We start from the raw sequence: 18,771 nt of genomic DNA on the forward strand, positions 1-18,771 counted from the left end.
CACTTTGTATGGCTCAGCCTCTGGATAAGACAGGCTAAATGCCCCAAATTACAAATTGTAAAAAGTTGGCACCATATTTTTATACATGCTGACCTGCTGGCAAAATGACATAATCTCAACAGATAAATGTAATTAGTCCAGAAATGTATTGCTCAAAAAAACACTTTCTTCATAGAATTGATTTTAATAAAGATAGTACAGTTTAATTTACTAAGACACCTACACCAATTTAGAATGCTGTCTCTCTATCTGTACACCTGCTAAAGCCCTGGTTAAGCTGCCAAATATCATTCCCTGTTCTTGTATCATCTTGCAGCTATAGTCCATTAAAAGGCAATGAGCGGCACTTTCCAAATATACTAATGCATTAGGGGTGTAAACTGAATACATGATGATCAATAATCCCACTATTCAGCTATGCAACAGTTTGGGCATCATGTTCACATATCATCGCTAGATCGCGTAGAAACCTTGTAAGTCCAGAAATGTTACTTTTCAGGAAAACAGAGGAAAGAACCGGTGCTCCAATGGTAGGTATGGTATGTAGATATTATCCATTCACAAGCTCTTGTTAATATTTACTGTATAAAACCCACAGACAGACTTTAACCTTACATTTTCTTTTCAAACAATAGCAACTTTTGCGCAACACTTATCATACAACAAATTATACTAGAGCATTAATGAAAAAACAAAAACATAAAAAAGTTGAAATACGGAGATACAAGGTTTCTGCCCGACAACAACGATATTATGTACTATATACCACCTCGCCCATGATGTCAGGTGCCTGTGTATAATTTGTTTTATTTTTTTTGTGCCTCGGTTGGGTAAGATGATAATCCAAGCCTAGTCCACTGACAGACTGCAACATGATTCACTTGGACAGTGACTGACTGCACATCCAATTTGTTTCAACTCCAGAGCAGGGGCTTATCCCTCCAAGACCGGGAACGCATCTTATGTGTGTCATTTTTTTTATTTCTTTGGGCTATTGAAAAATAGCAGATATACAAGCTCATAGCGCGGCACCGAGTGCCGCGCTATGAGCTTGTAGATCTGCTATTTTTTTTTTTTAATTGTGAAAATCTGAATATATATATATTTTAAGCAAACATTTGTAACTCAAATCTTTGCTTCTGGAGATTCTACTAATGTCTCCTAAATCCTAACAGTTTTTTGAAAAAACATCTGTTGCTATAATATCAGTGGTTCTCAAACTTTTTCATGTCAAGGACCCCCAAAATGATATGTATTTGGCTGCTGTCCCCCATTTCAAAATATTTAGTTCCAGGGACCCCCAGAAGCAAAGATTTTAGTTAAAAATGTTCGCTTTAAAAATATATACTGTATAAAGATTTGCACAAATTTTCACGATTTAAAAAAAATAGCAGATATACAAGCTCATAGCGCTACGAGCTTGTATATCTGCTATTTTTTAATAGCCAAAGACACCTAAAAAATGACACACAAGATGCGTTCCCCCGGATCGACTGGGTTATTATCTGGAATGCATGAGATGTCTGCGCATGAGAGGCGTGATCAGCCGGGGCGTGCGCCGGGGCTGCTGGGAAAGTAATCAATAAGGGATTGTCTCTTGTAGTTTAGGCCGACACATTATGACAGAGACCAAAATTAAACGGGCAGATATTAATAATAATGGAAATCAGAGGCTCACGGGTGAGATGGTGTTGGTGGGGGCTGAAACTAAAAATATGTATCATGTTCTGCCCCCCCGTGTGTGTGTGTGTGTGTGTGTGTGTGTGTGTGTGTCTGTGTCTGTCTGTCTGGGGGGGGGGTTAGGACTCCTAGGTGGCAGTGGGGTTGGTTCTGTGCATACTGTACAGGGAGTATTTTGTCTTTTTTCTTTCTTCTAGGTGCAGTGTGTGTGTGTCCAAATTACGCCCATATATGGAGATCCTGTTTTTATCAGTTCCCATCCCTAGTGAACTACTTACTGTGAAGATCCTTACTGTACAGTCGTTCTTTTTGATTTGTGTTTCATTCCACAACATTCAACTTTTTGTGTGCGTGTGTGTGTGTGTTGGGCTCATTAATGGTCAATAAAAGCGCTTTAAAGATGGATTCTTATAATAAGGGCCAATCAGATGACGCAAGAAAACTATTGAATTTGTGGAGGGAAACGAGATGTACGTTTTTGTGACAGATGTGTCAATGATACCATTACAACCTTTACTGTTCCATCCATGTTACTGTATATTTACAAATGTGAAAACAGAGCCCTTTGTCAATACCCATGACAAAACACAGGACTCTCAGAGTTAAATTATAGTATGCCAAGCAGTGGTGGAAAAAGTACTCAAATGTTTTAAAAGTATCAATACTGCAATGTAGAAGTACTCTGTTACAAGTAAAAGTCCGGAATGAAACATTTACTTGAGTAAAAGTACGAAAGTATTGGTATCAAAATGTACTTAAAGTACCAAAAGTAAAAGTACCAAAATGTTTGAAAATAGCAGATCTACAAGCTCACAACGTGTCGTGATGCGACGAAAATAGCCTAGGTATAAAATAGGGCTAAAGTGGTTAATGTATGTTTTATAATGTAATAATTTATATCTGCAAAGTAACTAAACGTTTCAAATAATTGCAGTGGAGTAAAAGTACAATATTTGCCTCTGAGATGTAGTGGAGTAGAAGTGAAAGTACTGATAATTAGAAATATTTGAGTACCTCAAAATTGTACTTAAGTACAGTTCTTGAGTAAATGTACTTAGTTACTTTACGCCACAGATGCCATGTATGGTGCAAAGCCAGACATTTTTTAAGCAACCCTCTGTGTATAGTTTCATGATAGAAGACAAGTACTTCATCTTACCACCAAGAGAGAGCGAAGAGAGGGAGGGGGGGGGGTTAGAGATGGACAGAAACACAGACAACCAGAGACAGAAAGAGATTCTTCTGACCCCATGCACCAACACAAAATCCCTTTGTATTGTTTGTGCAACAAACGTGGTGCCATTGTGGTGGGGGGTTTAACAAACTGCATTACAGGCCATTACAGATGCAGTGTCATTGATTATTTATACCCTTATAAAATGCTAGGCTCCCTGGTGGTGTGTGGGCTTTGCTTGGCTGGCTCTGATAAAATGTTCCCCTTAAATCACCACACTGGGGGCAAGCAACGCATTCAAATACATAAGAGAGTGAGTGACACGGTCCTGTGTGTATAATAGCCGTGAATATCAAGAGCATATACAGTACCAAGATATCTCTGTGCTTTGTGGTACCTTAAACACCATCACTGTGCTCTTATTAAACTAATAACTCTTTTATATTCCCCGTTTCCTTGTAGTTCATCTTTTTAAAATGTATACTGTGATTTGATTTGATGGAAAACTTAACCCGTTAAGGCCTGCAGGCCGATTCTACGAAATGTCTTCTAAATCTAACAGTTTTTTGAAAAACAATGTCAGTGGTTCTTAAACTTTTCCATGTCAAGGACCCCCAAAATGATGTGCATTTGGCCACGGACCCCCATCTCAAAAAAATATTTTGTTCCAGGGACCCCCCAGACGCAAAGATTTGAGTTACAAATGTTCGCTTAAAAATCTATATATATTTTCAAAGATTTGCGCAAAAGTTCAAGATTCTTAAAAAAAATAGCAGATATACAAGCTCGTAGCGCGGCACTCGGTGCCGTGCTACGAGCTTGTAGATCTGCTATTTTTGAATAGCCCAAAGAAATCCCCCCAAAAAAAGGACACACAGATGCGTTCTTCCCGATCTTAACGGCTTAAAGCCTCTGGAGTGGTGCATCATTTCCATGGAGGTAATACATTCTCAGAAGAAGTTGCCTTGCATTAGTTATTGGTGAGGGAGAGACCAGATGGTTGGCTGTGTGTACCGTGTCCACGGCTTATGAGGATGTCAGCACTTTTTTTTTTTTTTTTTTTCACTTTCATGTTCATAGGTGTCTGTGTTACCGAGAGAGAGAGTCAGGACCTGCTCCAACCAGTCACCCTCGCCATGGGAATATTCCCACTGAGATATTAATGGCCGCCCTTGTCGAACAGACCACCTCAGCATAATGCCCACGGGGGCCTAGCGATAGCAAATGCCACACCCTTCAAAGTCTTGGCTTCTTAATGGCGCTACACGCTAATGTTTTCTGGTGGTGCCTCCCAGAACTCCCTTGATAAAGTATATCAAGCGCTTAGCCAGCTAAAAAAAAACACGGTGGCGCTTTTGTGTTTGACATGCTGTCCTCTAACTGTAAGTTATTGGCAGTATATGAGACTGCTGTAGGAACACAAGAGCATGCTGCTCTAACCCGTTAAGAACGGGAACGCATCTGTGTGATTTTAAGATTTCTATGGCTATTAAAAAAAATAGCAGATCTACAAGCTCATGGCGCGGCACCGAGTGCCGCGCCATGAGCTTGTAGATCTGCTATTTTTTTTTTATTGTGAAAATCTTTGAATAAATATTTCTCTAAGCAAAAAAAAATCATCTAATTTTACAACTTCTGGGGGGTCCCTGGAACAAAATAGTTTGAGATGGGGGTCCACGGCCAAATACATGTCATTTTGGGGGTCCTTGACATGAAAAAGAACCACTTACAGCAACATAAGTTTTTTCTAAAAACTGTTAGGATTTAGAAGACATTTGTAGAACCTCAGAAGCAATACGATTTGAGTTACAAACGTTGTAAAAAATATATATTCAAGATATGCACAAAATTTCCACGATTTTCGTAGATCTACAAGCTCATAGCGCGGCACTCGGTGCCGTGCTATGAGCTTGTATATCTGCGATTTTTTATTAGCCAAAGAAATCTAAAAATGACACACATATACGTTCCCGGTCTAAATGGGTTAAGAGGCAAACATGGTGTACAATTAGTGTCAATGAAAGTGATAGTGTCGAAAATTAGTCAGAAAGTCAGAATGTTACAGCTATTACACTATATGTCCTTACAAAGACACTCGGTAGAAAAAGATGGATACGTGCAGGTACGTGACGAGTGCGTACTACGGAATAGTAAATAGGTAGAATGGGACTGTGTTGGACACACTTCCCAGAGCAAGGAAAGTATGAAAGAGAGGACAACATCTTGTATCATCTATCTTCCTTAAACGCTGAAGCCGTGACAAAGTGGATGGAGAAATTATGATAAATGATAAGATGTATTTAGTCAATACCTGCGATCCTCTTTTCTTCCACATAGCTCTAGTTTTAATGGTCATATTGTTTGGTTGAAATGACAACCATTCATTTAAATAAAGCTCCACCGCAGGCACAGATTGTGATGAAATTGAAATGAGCATCATACATGTTAATATGAATATCTCCATCAAGGAGACAGATTGTCAAGATGTCCTTTTTGCGAGTTTTTGCATCTTATTTACCCAGTTAAGGGGAAGTACGTTATGTGGTAGGTGTTTTAATCAGTTTCCAAGGTAACGCTAAGCAACTCAGTCTGTCATCTTATTAACAGACAAAGAGCAAACTCATTCAACGCAAAAAAAGAATAATATAATCAAAACAAACAAAATGCATTTTGTACAATGGCATTTCAATAGGTCATACTGCATTTATTATTGGCTTATGTTTAGTAAAAAAAAGAAATGTAATCGTTTTGTGTACAGTATCTCATATGGGAATGACGTGGCTCCAATGTGAACATTGGACTTGATGCGGCTAGCCTCGTGAGGTCAGACTCAGTTGTCTATATCAGTGGTTTTCAACCTTTTTCATGCCAAGGACCCGTAAATTGATATACATTTGGCCGTGGACCCCCATTTGAAAATGTTTTGTGCCAGGGACCCCCAGAAGCAAAGATATCAGTTAATTTTCGCTTTAAAAAATATAAATATTCAAAGATATGCACACTTTTTCAAGGTTTTTCAAAAATAGCAGATCTACAAGCTCATAGCGCGGCACTCGGTGCCGCGCTATGAGGTTGTATATCTGCTATTTTTGAATAGCCAAAGCTAAGTGGTTAAAAATGATTGTGACGCTATTAACACATTTTGCTGGGGACCCCCTGGTACTCCCTCAAGGACCACTGGTGGTCCCCGGACCACTGGTTGAAAACCACTGGTCTATATGACATGACGTGACTTGAAATTTTGGCAAGCTTTTCAGCCCGATCCAACCGATTGGCTTACAATATAAATGTAAGTTTAATATTTCAAAAAGTACAACACATATGTGAAAACTAAATTGTGGAGATAGTACATTAGCCTACTGGCAGTGTGCTGTGCACAATACATTTGGTACTAATCAGTAGCGGTTTGTAAGATTAGCTCTGAAACAGACAGACAGACACACAGACCGACCCCAATAGATGGCTATAGCCTCCTGCAGAGCCACCACGTAAAAAATATGTACGACATGTTTTAAATTAAAAGTGATGCCACTAAGCAACAAACAATGACAAAAACAATTACCATGTTTTTTTTTTTGCTCCGTTTTTATTGACAAAGCAGCGTTTCACTGACACCATGTAGGGGGTGAGAGCTGACTGGTGATGGAGTGAGATGTGTGTCAGTGAGAGAGCAGCCCCTGGGACTGAGAACATGACTGAGAGATGAGTGACAAGAGGCATGCAACTACAACCTAACATCCACTCCAACAACTCTAATGTGAACTGAATGTTACACACACGTGCACGCACCAGTGGTGGAAAAAGTACTCAACTGTTTTACTTGAGTAAAAGTATCAATACTGCAATGTAAAAGTACTCTGTTACAAGTAAAAGTCCAGAATTAAACATTTACTTGAGTAAAAGTACAAAGGTATTGGTATCAAAATGTACTTAAAGTACCAAAAGTAAAAGTACTAAAATCGTTGAAAATAGCAGATCTACAAGCTCACAACGCGTCGCATTGTGAGCTTGTAGATCGGCTATCTTCAAATAGCCTATGTATAAAATAGGGCTAAAGTGGTTAATGTATGTTTTATAATATCATAATCTGAAAAGTAACTAGTAACTAAACATTTCAAATAATTGTAGTGCAGTAAAAGGACCAAATCTGCCTGTGAGTGGAGTAGAAGTAAAAGTATTGGAAATTGGAAATACTAAAGTAAAGTACAAATTCCTTAGAATTTTACTTAAGTACAGTACTTAAGTAAATGTACTTAGTTACTTTCCACCACTGGCACACACACACACACACACACACACACACACACACACACACACACGCGATCAGACCCAGCTATTCAAAATCCATAAAAGTATTTCAATTTGCCTTTCATGGCGGCCAACCTTTGCAAGCTATGCCAAGATGCAATTAAACAGCATATTTCATGACTGAACGTTGTAAGAGATGAATTGTTTTCTAGATGCCATCAGTCGCAGACAGTGCTGTGAGGAAATAGTCCAGCAACAGGTAGGCAACTGTACACAGAGTTGGCTACCTGTTACAATATGGACACCGAGACCTTGCTTGTTTTTGTGCTTGTTTTTGTTTTCCTCTACACAAGGTGAGAGACTCCGAGAGCAGCGGATGAGGACAGTAAAAGGAGACCAAAGGACATGGGGATGATACTGTCCAAAAAAGTGTTTGCAGAGTCGATATTGAACACCGTTGGTTGAGGTTACTATTTATCTCATGCCAGCCAAGTTGGCACGCACATCTGGCGTTGGGTACTTAGTGCAATTATTTATGATTTCCTCCAAGATTTAAAAGCTCTTCGCCCGGCCTTGTAATGCAGTAACTGATTGCACTGCTAATGTAATTAAGGGGAGATTATGATGTCCACGTGGCACACCAGATGGTGGCATTCACAGCGATGGGGGAAGGCACAACTGGCACACCACTGCACAAGGGCAGTGAGGCGCAGTCAGTCGGAGCAGTCCAGACTCCCCACCAGACGGGGGAGAAAAAGTGTGTGTGTGTGTGTGTGTGTGTGTGTGTGTGTGTGTGTGTGTGTGTGTGTGTGTGTGTGTGAGTGCACGAGCACACACACAGACACACACGCACGCACGCATGTGTGTGTGCAAGAGATGGAGAGGGCCAGAATATGTGTGCGTATACATACTGTATATACGATACGTATGTATATGTGAGAGAGAAATATAATGCATGTTTGTGTACATGCATGTGTGCTTTTGATGTTGTGTTACAGTAGGAGAGAGAGTCTCATATTGTCCTACAGATCATAAGTGAGAGCATACAATGCATCACAGAAGATATGACTTGAGCCAAGACAACGTTACATCTCAGAGAAATGGAGGCATGAAAATGTAATCTAGGCTATGGAAAAACTAACTTTCATACTCAGACTACAAGTTCCACAAAAATTGGGAAAAGTGGTCTTTCTTCTTTCAGCCCATGGACAATGTATAACAAATCTTTACTAGAGTAATAACTGTAACAATTGTAGAATGCAGCCTTTCTTTTTTTGTATTGTCTTGTCCTTTTTATTTTCTTTCTTTCTTTCCTTCCTTTTTGTGTCCTTTTTTTTGTTCTGTCTTGTATCCTTGTATGTGTGTTTGTCTTTTGAAAATCCTTTGTTCCAATAAAAATTGAGTTAAAAAAAAGAAAATGTAATGTAGGCTAAACACAAATATTTATAGTAAAAAGTATATCCTTTGCTACTGTAGTCCCAGTTATAATGTAGCAACAACTGTGAGCAACATCAAAATGAACAGAACAGTTCAGTTAACGGGAACGAGGTACAGTACAGTCCTGTAGGGCATTAACATTTTCAAATTCTGTACTTCAGTGCTCAGTCAAGAAAATGGATGGCAAAAAAAAAGGGAAATCTTTAATCACGTTTGGGCAAAGCCATCATTTTTTAGGGATTTGTCAGCCCAGGCAACAATGAGACTATAGCCCAAACTGACCTTTAATTACCAAACAGCATGGATATTATAAAACCTTGCAAGGCATGTATATCCTATGGGGGTACTAAGGGTAGGGCTTCTTAAAGCATGTTATTATAAGCTATTCAGGAGACACAGGGGTTCTTTATGTGCAGACAGAAATGTTGGAGGGGGGGGGTCATATTTGAAACGAGACCTGCAGATTTCTACACACAGCCTGTAATGGGTTCACGAGGGTGATGGGGACATTTGGGGGCGCGGTAGATTTCCCAAGTTGAGATAGGGGATATTATTACTCTCGGGGTGGCGGCAACACGGAAATCTCCATCTTCCAGACTCCCCAGACTAGTGTCAGCAAATTACAAAACACAGTGAATGACCTTTACACATGAGAGAGCGACCTTTGCTGTTTGCATCATATAGTAGGGAAAGTGCAACGTGATTCACCGAAAGGCATAATTTAGTTTTTTCCCGGGCACTCTTGTGTCAACTACTGAGTGGAACGTGAACGTTTACCATAACAATAACACGGGGGAGAATATTTTGTAGTATGCTATAGTTATCAAATGGCCTAAGTGTTGACTTTAACCCATTGAGACCGGGAACGCAATCCGTGTCATTTTAAGATTTCCTTGGCTATTCAAAAATAGCAGATACAGTATACAAGCTCATATGAGCTTGTAGATCTGCTATTTTTGAAGAATCATGAAAATCTTTGCAAATCTTGAATATATGAATATGAATATATGAATATATATTTTCTAAAGGGATCATTTGTAACTCAAATCTTTGCTTCTGGGGGATTCTACAAATGTCTTTTCTAACAGTTTTTCTCAAACTTTTTTCTTGTCAAGGACGCCGCGGACCCCCATCTCAAAATGTTTTGTTCCAGGGACCCCCTAGAAGCAAAGATTTGAGTTCGCTTTAAAAATATATATATATTAAAAGATTTGCACAAATGTTCCTCTTTTTTTCAAAAAATAGCCAAAGAAATCTTGAAATGACACAGATGCGTTCCCGGATTGAATGGGTTAATTGAGCGCCACTATAAAGCATGAACAAAGGAATGTAGCTGTTTTAATGAACCTCTCCCCAATGCCAGCTGTAATGCTATGCGCACACTTCCTACATAAGCTGCTCCCCCACCAGAAAACCTGCCAAGGCCATCATTCATCTTACCCCACAATCCTCAGCGTGTGATGTGCCGCACATTAAAACATTGTAATAGCTGATGGCTTTCACAGTTAGCATGTGTTGCTGATATCTCCAGACTCGCGCAATGAGTGTTTCATCACCTATTCCATAATTAGACCATTACTTTAACAGGTGCACCTCTTCTCAGCCAGAGCATTTTTTCTCCCCCTCTCTCTCTCTCTATCTCTCGTTTTTTCGTCTTCTTTTTTTCACTTTGACACCCGAGATAGTATCTTATCAACTTCAGCATTACCGTGAATTCTAGAAAAAGTGTGTTCATGCTTATTTTAGTACCTTGTCAACACCTCGAAGTCAGCGGTGGGGTAGGGGGAGGAAAAATAAAATCTACTAGACCGAGACTATAACAAAGAAGCTTGTGTTTTAGAAATATCTGCAACTATGTACATTTCTCTTCCAAAGATCCTTTGTCATTGAAGATAAAGATGCTGTGTACAAGGGGGGTTGGCCCGGTATGATTGTCTGGCTGCATCTTAGCTCTCTTTATAGTTGGTGTTCTGCCAACCGTTCACAATAATGTTCAGTCTCGATGACTACCTCCATCACTCTCATTGACACACATAGAAGCTCATGTACAGCAATTCTCTACCTCTATGAGTTATGGGCACCGACTTACTGTCACTTTGTTACTAATAATGATGAGCGTAAGTGGCCTCATTGTTTGTTATTATGTTCATTAAACTAGTAGTCCATAGGAAGGTGATTTCATGTTCGCATCATGAAATCAAATACTACTAATTAGCCTGGCTCCACCCCTGAATCGTTTGCCTCGCATTCAGGTCTGGTGACGCTGTCGAAGGCGGGTGTTCCTCGGTTGAAAATCTGTACGACGAATCGGGATCGGGATAATCCAGTACGAACCAATCGCGTTGGTTCATAGTGGAGTCCCACTTTGGCCACGCCCCCATCTCAGAAGGTCGGCTGCATTGAGAGGGCTTTCAGACTAAATAATGGAGTGAAACGAAATGAAAATTCAGGCTGAGTGTCAGGCTAACTAATAGCCTTACTACTAACAATAATGTAGTCTCACGATGCCAGATGATTTGAGATCTCCGCTTACTGCTCGTCTGGACTTCGAAATGCAAGGTAGTTGCTAGAATACCGGCGTGAACAGTTGCTATCTTGGTGCATGGCCAAGGCTGAACAGACCCAACATGGACACTCATCACTCCAACCACGATCGTTTGTTTCCACTGGTTAACCATCAGGCTGCTTCTAAAATAGCAGATCTACAAGCTCATAACGAGGACTGAGCCCTGTTGCTATGTCAGCCTTGGCGACATAGGCCGCAACACAGGTATTATCACTTTATGTGTATGATTATGAATACACTCCATTGCTGTTGCACTGGCAATATCACTTATGTATGTACTGTATACACATGATGGATATCTGCTGCTAAATGATGTCTCTTATTTGCACAAGAGACTGTGATATTCTGCCTCATTTGTTTATAGTGCATGCACCATATATACTGTATTATATATATATTTATCCCCACCAGGAGGCCGGAATGGCCAAAGGCGAGGATTATGTTTTCGCTGGTGTCTGTCTGTCTGTCTGTCCGTCCGTCCGTCCATGAACAGCTAATCTCCGGCACCGTTGGACTGATCGGCCTGAAACTTTGCACGCACACTCCCTGTAGGCCCAGGAAGAAACTCTACTCCACGTTTTGCACAAAATGCCACAAATCATGAACTTGTTTTAACACATTTTTTGTAACAGTAAACTAAATATACAAAATAACTTACAAAGTAACTATTTTTCAAACATTTGTAGTGGAGTAAAACGTACAATATTTGCTTCTGAGATGTAGTGGAGTAGAAAATAAATTAATAAAATTCTAAAAATGGAAATGCTCATGTAAATTAAAAGAACCTTAACATTGTACATAAGTACTTGAGTAGCCTACATGTACTTATTTTCTATCCAGCACTGCACCTTACCTTACACAATGGAGTTTTTCCTAGAATTGACAGACAGCAGAGGAGCTGAATCATGCATCCTTTATACCACAAACACTCCATTGCCATATTGACCAATTATAACATTGTCTAATCTCTTGTACCTCTGAGACACGTACAGCATATGAGCAGCTTTAATGAGAGGGGTTAGAGCACAGGTCTATAGCCTGGAGGAGCACTGCAAGGACTCAGCGGTGACTTTCTCAAAGGACACATTGACAGGGATGGACACACTGGGAGATATGACCTTCGTTTCCAACCAACCACAAACCGGTCATTGTAACTAACCACACCTGGCATGGTGGTGTACTTATTATGCAGTGGTGGAAGAAGTACTCAGATATTTTACTTAAGTAAAAGTAGCAATTCTGCAATGTAAAAAGACTCTGTTACAAGTAAAAGGCCTGTGTTCAAAATGTTACTTGATTAAAAGTACAAAAGTATTGGTATCAAAATGTACTTAAAGTACCAAAAGTAGAAAGTACTCATTATGCAGAATGTCCCATTTCAAGTTTTCAAATGTACAGAAATCTTTTGAAAATAGGCGATCTACAAGCTCACAATGCGTCGCATCGCGACGCATTGTGAGCTTGTAGATCGCCTATTTTCAAATAGCCAAAGTCTACATTAAATAGGGTTAATGATTGTTTTGTAATAATAATCAAAATCTACAAAGTAACTAGTAACTAAAGGTTTCAAATAATTGTAGTGGAGTAAAAGTACAATATTTGCCTCTGAGATGTAGTGGAGTAGAAGTAACAGTACTGAAAATTGGAAATACTCCAGTAAAGTAAAAATACCTCAAAAGTGTACTTAAGTACAGTACTTGAGTACTTAGTTACTTTACACCACTGCTATTATGGTAACGTTATATGGATATTTTTCCTTATAAAGAAATAAAAGTGTCAGCCAGGCTTAGTGTTTATGTATTCTATTAGTAATAAAACAAAGACGAGACTATTGGAAAGTTGACACATCAAAACAACAGGTGACAAACCAATAAATGCAGACCTGTTTATGTGTAGGGCGACAATGAAGACACCTGGTCCAAGGATGCAGCGCCGCGACAAAATAGAGCTATAAGACTACAATTTGAATAATTTAGGGTAATAGTTGCAAATTAAATCATTCATTTGATGGCTATTCTGAGTGTGGGGACTGCATAAATAAACTTGGCAAGGGGGTAGCATCTGTTGCCTCGTGACAAGTTTGCTGTGTGGGTTTTCTCTTTGCTGGGTTTTTTTTTGCATTCTGGGAGATGTTCTGCCTAATGTTATTTAGGCTAACACGTTGCTGCTTATCATACTTTTATCTGATTATCATGTGATTATTACAGAGTCAGTCAATGTCACAAAAGGGCGACCCTTATATATGAAAAGATAATTACAACAGTTTAGGCGCAGCCTTAATTTTGTTATGGCTGGATTTAATCTCAAAACTCATTGCGTAGACATTATATCCTATAAATGTGACAACCAGAGAGAAAGACCCTTCTGCCATTGATTCTCCATTGATTCTTGACGTTTCAGGCTACATATAAAATGTACAGGCCTCTACTTTCACAAGCGTGTTCATTTTGTGAATGAAATACTTCAATCTAGTGTTCGTAGACAATTCTTTGCTAGCATGTGATTAAGCCTTTATTCCACAAGTTCCACAGCAGTTCACCTGCTAGACTGCAGAACCATGAACAGCATTGCAAAGTGATGCTGCAATAAAATTAATAAAATTAATGCTCTAAATCAGGGGTTCTCAACCTTTTCAGGCAGCGACCCCCCCAAAAGAATCAAATTTGAACTGGGGACCCCACACCCTGATAAGCACTTGGAATGTAGGAGTTGAGGCATTACATAGTTTGACTCGGTTCCACAGATAAATATTGTGAAAATAGCAGATCTACAAGCTTGTAGATCTGCTATTTTCACAACTTTGGACTACTTTTGATGCAACAATGGTCTTTTTTTATTTAATGTCTTTATATATTTATTTAGGTATTAAAAGGTCCTTAAACTGTCACTTCAATGTCATCTGGGGACACCCCAAAAAATAAAGAAATCATGTGGGGACCTCCCTGGGGGTCCCGACCCACAGGTTGAGAACCACTGCTCTAAATGCAAGGTGCACGTTGACGGCCTGACGCACAGGCTTGACAACGCGACGGGCGGGGGCGGCGAACAATGTGCTATTCATTCATGTGACGCACCTGCCAAACAAACGGCCGTGTTATGGTTTAAGTTAATAATCTCCTAAATACACAACATTGTAACTTAACACAACACCCCGGAAGCACAAAGTCGCGTCGCTAACCGACGGTACAAGACTGAACAGTTGACTGTCTGCTCACAACCAGAAAGCAACGCATAATACAATAAGGTACGAAAATATATATGATTATTCAATATCCAGACACCTGTTTGTTTTACCTGGATTTGTTGTACAGCGCTTGAGTAAATGTACTTAGTTACTTTACACCACTGAAAGTAGTATTGACTGTTTAAATTGCCAGAGGCACAGTGGTAGCTACTTACGGTTACTTACTTACCAAACAAACTCCAAAAGCTTGTAACTGAAATATGAACGCGTTTAACACAACCAGTAAATGTGTGTTTAGAAAAGCATGTAGGCCTACAACAACACAACACTGCAAACTCAACGTGGACTGGAATCAATGCCATAGTCCAGTGGTTCTCAACCTGTGGGTCGGGTCCCCACATGATTTTTTTTTCACATGACAGTGAAGTGACAATTTAAGGACTTTTAAGACCTTTTAAATACCTTTAAAAAATAAGGAATAAAAGAAAAAGAGAATAGAAAAAAAAACATTAGCCTACTGCATCAAAATTAATCAACAAACTATGCTACTATAAACATTGTTCAAACATTGGCCAAATTGTCAAATATTATAAGAAAGAGGCAACATTTTTGAATATAGCTGATCTACAAGCTCACAATGCCTCAAGGCGTTGTGAGCTTAGATCGGCTATTTTCCCAATCTGTATTTGTGGAAATGAGTCAAACAAAATTGAATGCCCCAACTCCTACATTCCAAGTGCTTCTTAAGGTGGGTGGGGGCCTGGGGGGTCCCCAGTTGGGGGCCTGGGGGGTCCCCAGTTCAAATGATTATTTTGGGGGGTCACGGCTTGAAAAGGTTGAGAACCACGGCCCTAGTCGAGCACACAGCTGTATCACTGTCTCACAGACAGTCTTTTGTCAAAATGGAAAAGGTGATTTTGGAGAGAGCGGTCGGCTATAACTGAGGGTCCTGCAGTTGAGGGTCTGCCTGCACAATTGATGGGGAACAAATTAATGTTAGAAAGGAATCATTCATTCTATTAGCCAATTTGCTATCCTGTTTCATTTGAATAAGTACAGCTATCTAACATTTGTTAAAGAGACGGCTGTTTCTGGAGTAAATCCTCTAATTTGATCAGCTTAATTGTAATAGATTCTGTAAACATCAAGATTGAAAGCACTAACTTTGTCAGTTAGTACAAGAATGCTTTAAACGTAATCTAATAAAACTGTAAAGGAACCTTTGCAAAGCCACTTACCCCTTTAAAAGGCTTGCATACCCATTAGGGTAAAATTCCCTAAGACAGGAATAGATAGCAATTGATTGGGACTTCCCTGAAAATATGCGATCAGTCCGTCTAATTTGTGATTTGGTGAACTCATTGGGTGGTCTCCAAGTGCCTTTTTGTCATTGGTCTCACTTGTCATTGGATCCTGGATTAGGAGACCACTTTTTCTTCCTGATGCTAATAAGCCAGCCAAAGTCAATACTCTGTTCGAAATCATTATAGTTGAGAGAAAGCCATCTCAGGCTCACTGTGTTGTCCTGAAATGTGCAATCCAGAAGGTATTTTTTTCTAAAATATATGGGGATATTGTCAGTCACATATTACAAAGAGACAAGTTGTAGAATATAGAATAATCTTCCGTCACATTTTCATAACCCATCCACATTAAAGTATGCGTTTCTCCAATTTGTACATTATATATTATACTAATGACTTTACTGCCTCAATGTAACACAGGTCTAGCTATAACATGTAACGTCTAGCTACAGTTAAATTATACATTAGATTATTAGAGCAGAAAAGATTGAGTGAATGCATCACAATACAGACAAACACAATGTTTAAGCAGCAACAGCAGTTAAGTAGCTGTATGTTGAAATTCTTAAAGGAGTAGTTCACCCAAAAAATGACTTATTTTCTATCAATTGCACACCCCATGAAGTCTTCAATTCATGGATTATTTTTTGTTTGTGTCGCATTCCTAAGCCAATAATTTGATTCCCGTCTTGTACCGGCTAATGTATCCGGTAGGAGACACAAAGTAGATTATTTGTGTCTCCTACCGGAAATACACCCGGTCATCAAATTATTGGCTTAGGAATGCCACAAAAACAAAAATAAATCCATGAATTCAAGGCTTCATGGGGTGTGCAATTGATAAAAAATAAGTCCTTTTTTGGGTGAACTCCTCCTTTAACATACAGCATGTGGTGCACAGTGTCTGTGTGGGTAGGCATCTGTTGTGTAGCCATCCTATTGCTGTAAAATGTTCTCAAACTTCCATAAAGAGGCACAACAAGAGTCAAAACTATTTGACCATTATATGTTTTCAGCTTGTGATAGCCATTCACATTGGATTATCAAAGCTGTACAATATTTCAGCACACTATTTATTTAACGTATCAAATGATCATTGATCATATTGCAGAGGGCTTTGCTGAGGGACTTTGTGCTTTGTTTACAGAGATCCGATATGTCTGAAGTACCAGATCAATGCTGTGCCCTGGAACAGCTGCCCACAGAGCCCATCAGTGCTGTTGGAGTGGCTGCATCGCTGAAGGTCCCTGATGATTACCAAGTTGTGAGTCATGTTTCTGAACTTGGGATTCAATTCTTGAAACGTATTAGTTTGGACATGGATTCTGTTCTGGTTATTTGAAGCCTTCCCATTGAAAGTGTTAAAGGGATAGTTCACCCCCAAGATTTTCCCTTTTTTTCCTATCAATTAGTCAGCCCATGGAGACTTGAATTCATGGATATGTTTTAGTTTTTGTCACATTCCTAAGACAATAATTTGATGACCGGCAGTGGTTCCGGTCGGAGACACAAAGAGTCTCCTTTGTGTCTCCTACCGGAACCGCTGCCTACCGGTCCGCTGGTCATCAAATTATTGGCTTAGGAATGCAATTTCTTTTTAAATATATATATATATATTAATATAGTCTCCATGGGGTGACGATTAAAAATATTTTTTGGGTGAACTATCCCTTTAAGTACAGTACGTGTTAATTCACTTTTGAGCAAACCATCCCGTAAAACTTCACGACTAAACATACTTTTTTACCAGCAATTGTTATGAAATTATAAGTGAATCATTGAGGAGATTACTTGTTCTAAGCATGCTTTAGTTAGTTAGTTGGTTTTGTTTTGTTTTGTTTGTGCTAAAGCTTTTATCTTTTATCTTTCTGTTAGGGTCATTTAATGAACAACAGTATGGCTGTATAAATACCATGGTTATTATAACACTATATAAAACGGATGTAACACAAACACAGCCATGAGGTTTGTCATGAGGCTTGGAAGCAGCTTGCTGGGCTTTCTGTTAGAGAGCTGTTTGCATGACTTATTCATAGAGTTTACTTGGATGATTAGGGGGAATGCTTTGCCCAACGTTGTCATGTGTTGCCACCACCAGTCCTCCAGACTCACCAGAGGCTATGGTTTAACAATGTTTGGCGGATACCAAGCAAGCCGCGGCGGTATGGAACTTTGTGCCCGATGTTTGTTTTACACTCCAGAGAAGAGGGGGGTTGCTGCCAGCAGGTTGGTTGGTGTACTCCCTTACAACTTCAGCATTCAGCATTAGTTGTTAGGATGGAAAGTAGGACAGCGGATCTTACTGGCTTATGGGACCCATATGTACAGTATTTGTGAAAAGAGATGGAGAGCTAGAAGATGTCTGGGATTTTAACCCATTGAGACCGGGAAGGGAACACTGTGTCATTTTTAGATGTTAACCACTTTAACCATTATCTTATACTTTGGGCTATTAAAAAATAGTAGATATACAAGCTATATATGTGCAAATATGTGCAAATCTTTCAATATATATATATATATATATATATATTTTTTATTTTTATTTTTTTTTTAAAGCGAACAATTGTAACTCAAATCTTTGCTTCTGGGGATTCTACAAATGTCCTCTAAAACAGTTTTTTGAAAAAACTTACAGTATGTTGTCATAATAAGCGGTTCTCAAACTGTTTCATGCCAAGGACCCCCAAAATGATATGTATTTGGCCGCGGACCCCCATCTCAAAATGTTTTGTTCCAGGGACCCCCAGAAGCAAAGATTTGAGTTAAAAATGTTCGCTTTAAAAGAAATATATATTTAAATTTTTGCACACATTTTCACGATTTTTCAAAAATAGCAGATCTACAAGCTCATAGCGTGGCACTTGGTGCCGCGCTATGAGCTTGTATATCTGCTATTTTTGAATAGCCAAAGTGTAAAATAATGGTTAAACAGATGCGTTCCCGGTTTTAACGGCTTAACAAAGCACAAAACAAGCTCTGGGGCAGAGCTCTCTTCCTCCTTTCTCTCTTCCTCCCTGCTTTAATTTCATAGTCTTTTTTCAGCCCCTCCTTTCTTTCTTTTTTTTCACCACCAGACTTCCTGCCTCACCCAACACAGCCTGATTATTGTCAAGTCTGGTAGATAATTGTGAGTTGGCATTGAACGGGAGCTTCTGGCATGGAAGTGGAGGCTGCT

The 18,771-nt window shown here is 39.4% G+C and overlaps 1 protein-coding gene across 2 annotated transcripts in view; it reads left to right on the plus strand.

Annotated features, from left to right (window-relative positions):
• Nucleotides 1–14,250: 14,250 nt before the first annotated feature.
• mvb12bb (multivesicular body subunit 12Bb) overlaps nt 14,251–18,771 on the plus strand; it is a 78,687-nt gene continuing 74,166 nt past the window's right edge. For both annotated transcript variants that reach the window (XM_084055266.1, XM_084055267.1), the window contains exons 1-2: nt 14,251–14,349; nt 16,741–16,857. In XM_084055266.1, the coding sequence (XP_083911392.1) occupies nt 16,750–16,857 (108 nt within the window). In that variant the 5' untranslated portion in view covers nt 14,251–14,349; nt 16,741–16,749. The remainder of the gene's footprint in view (nt 14,350–16,740; nt 16,858–18,771) is intronic.

The sequence above is a fragment of the Gymnoscopelus microlampas genome, assembly GCF_963454915.1.
Source record: "Gymnoscopelus microlampas genome assembly, chromosome: 4".
NCBI classification, from domain to species: domain Eukaryota; kingdom Metazoa; phylum Chordata; class Actinopteri; order Myctophiformes; family Myctophidae; genus Gymnoscopelus; species Gymnoscopelus microlampas.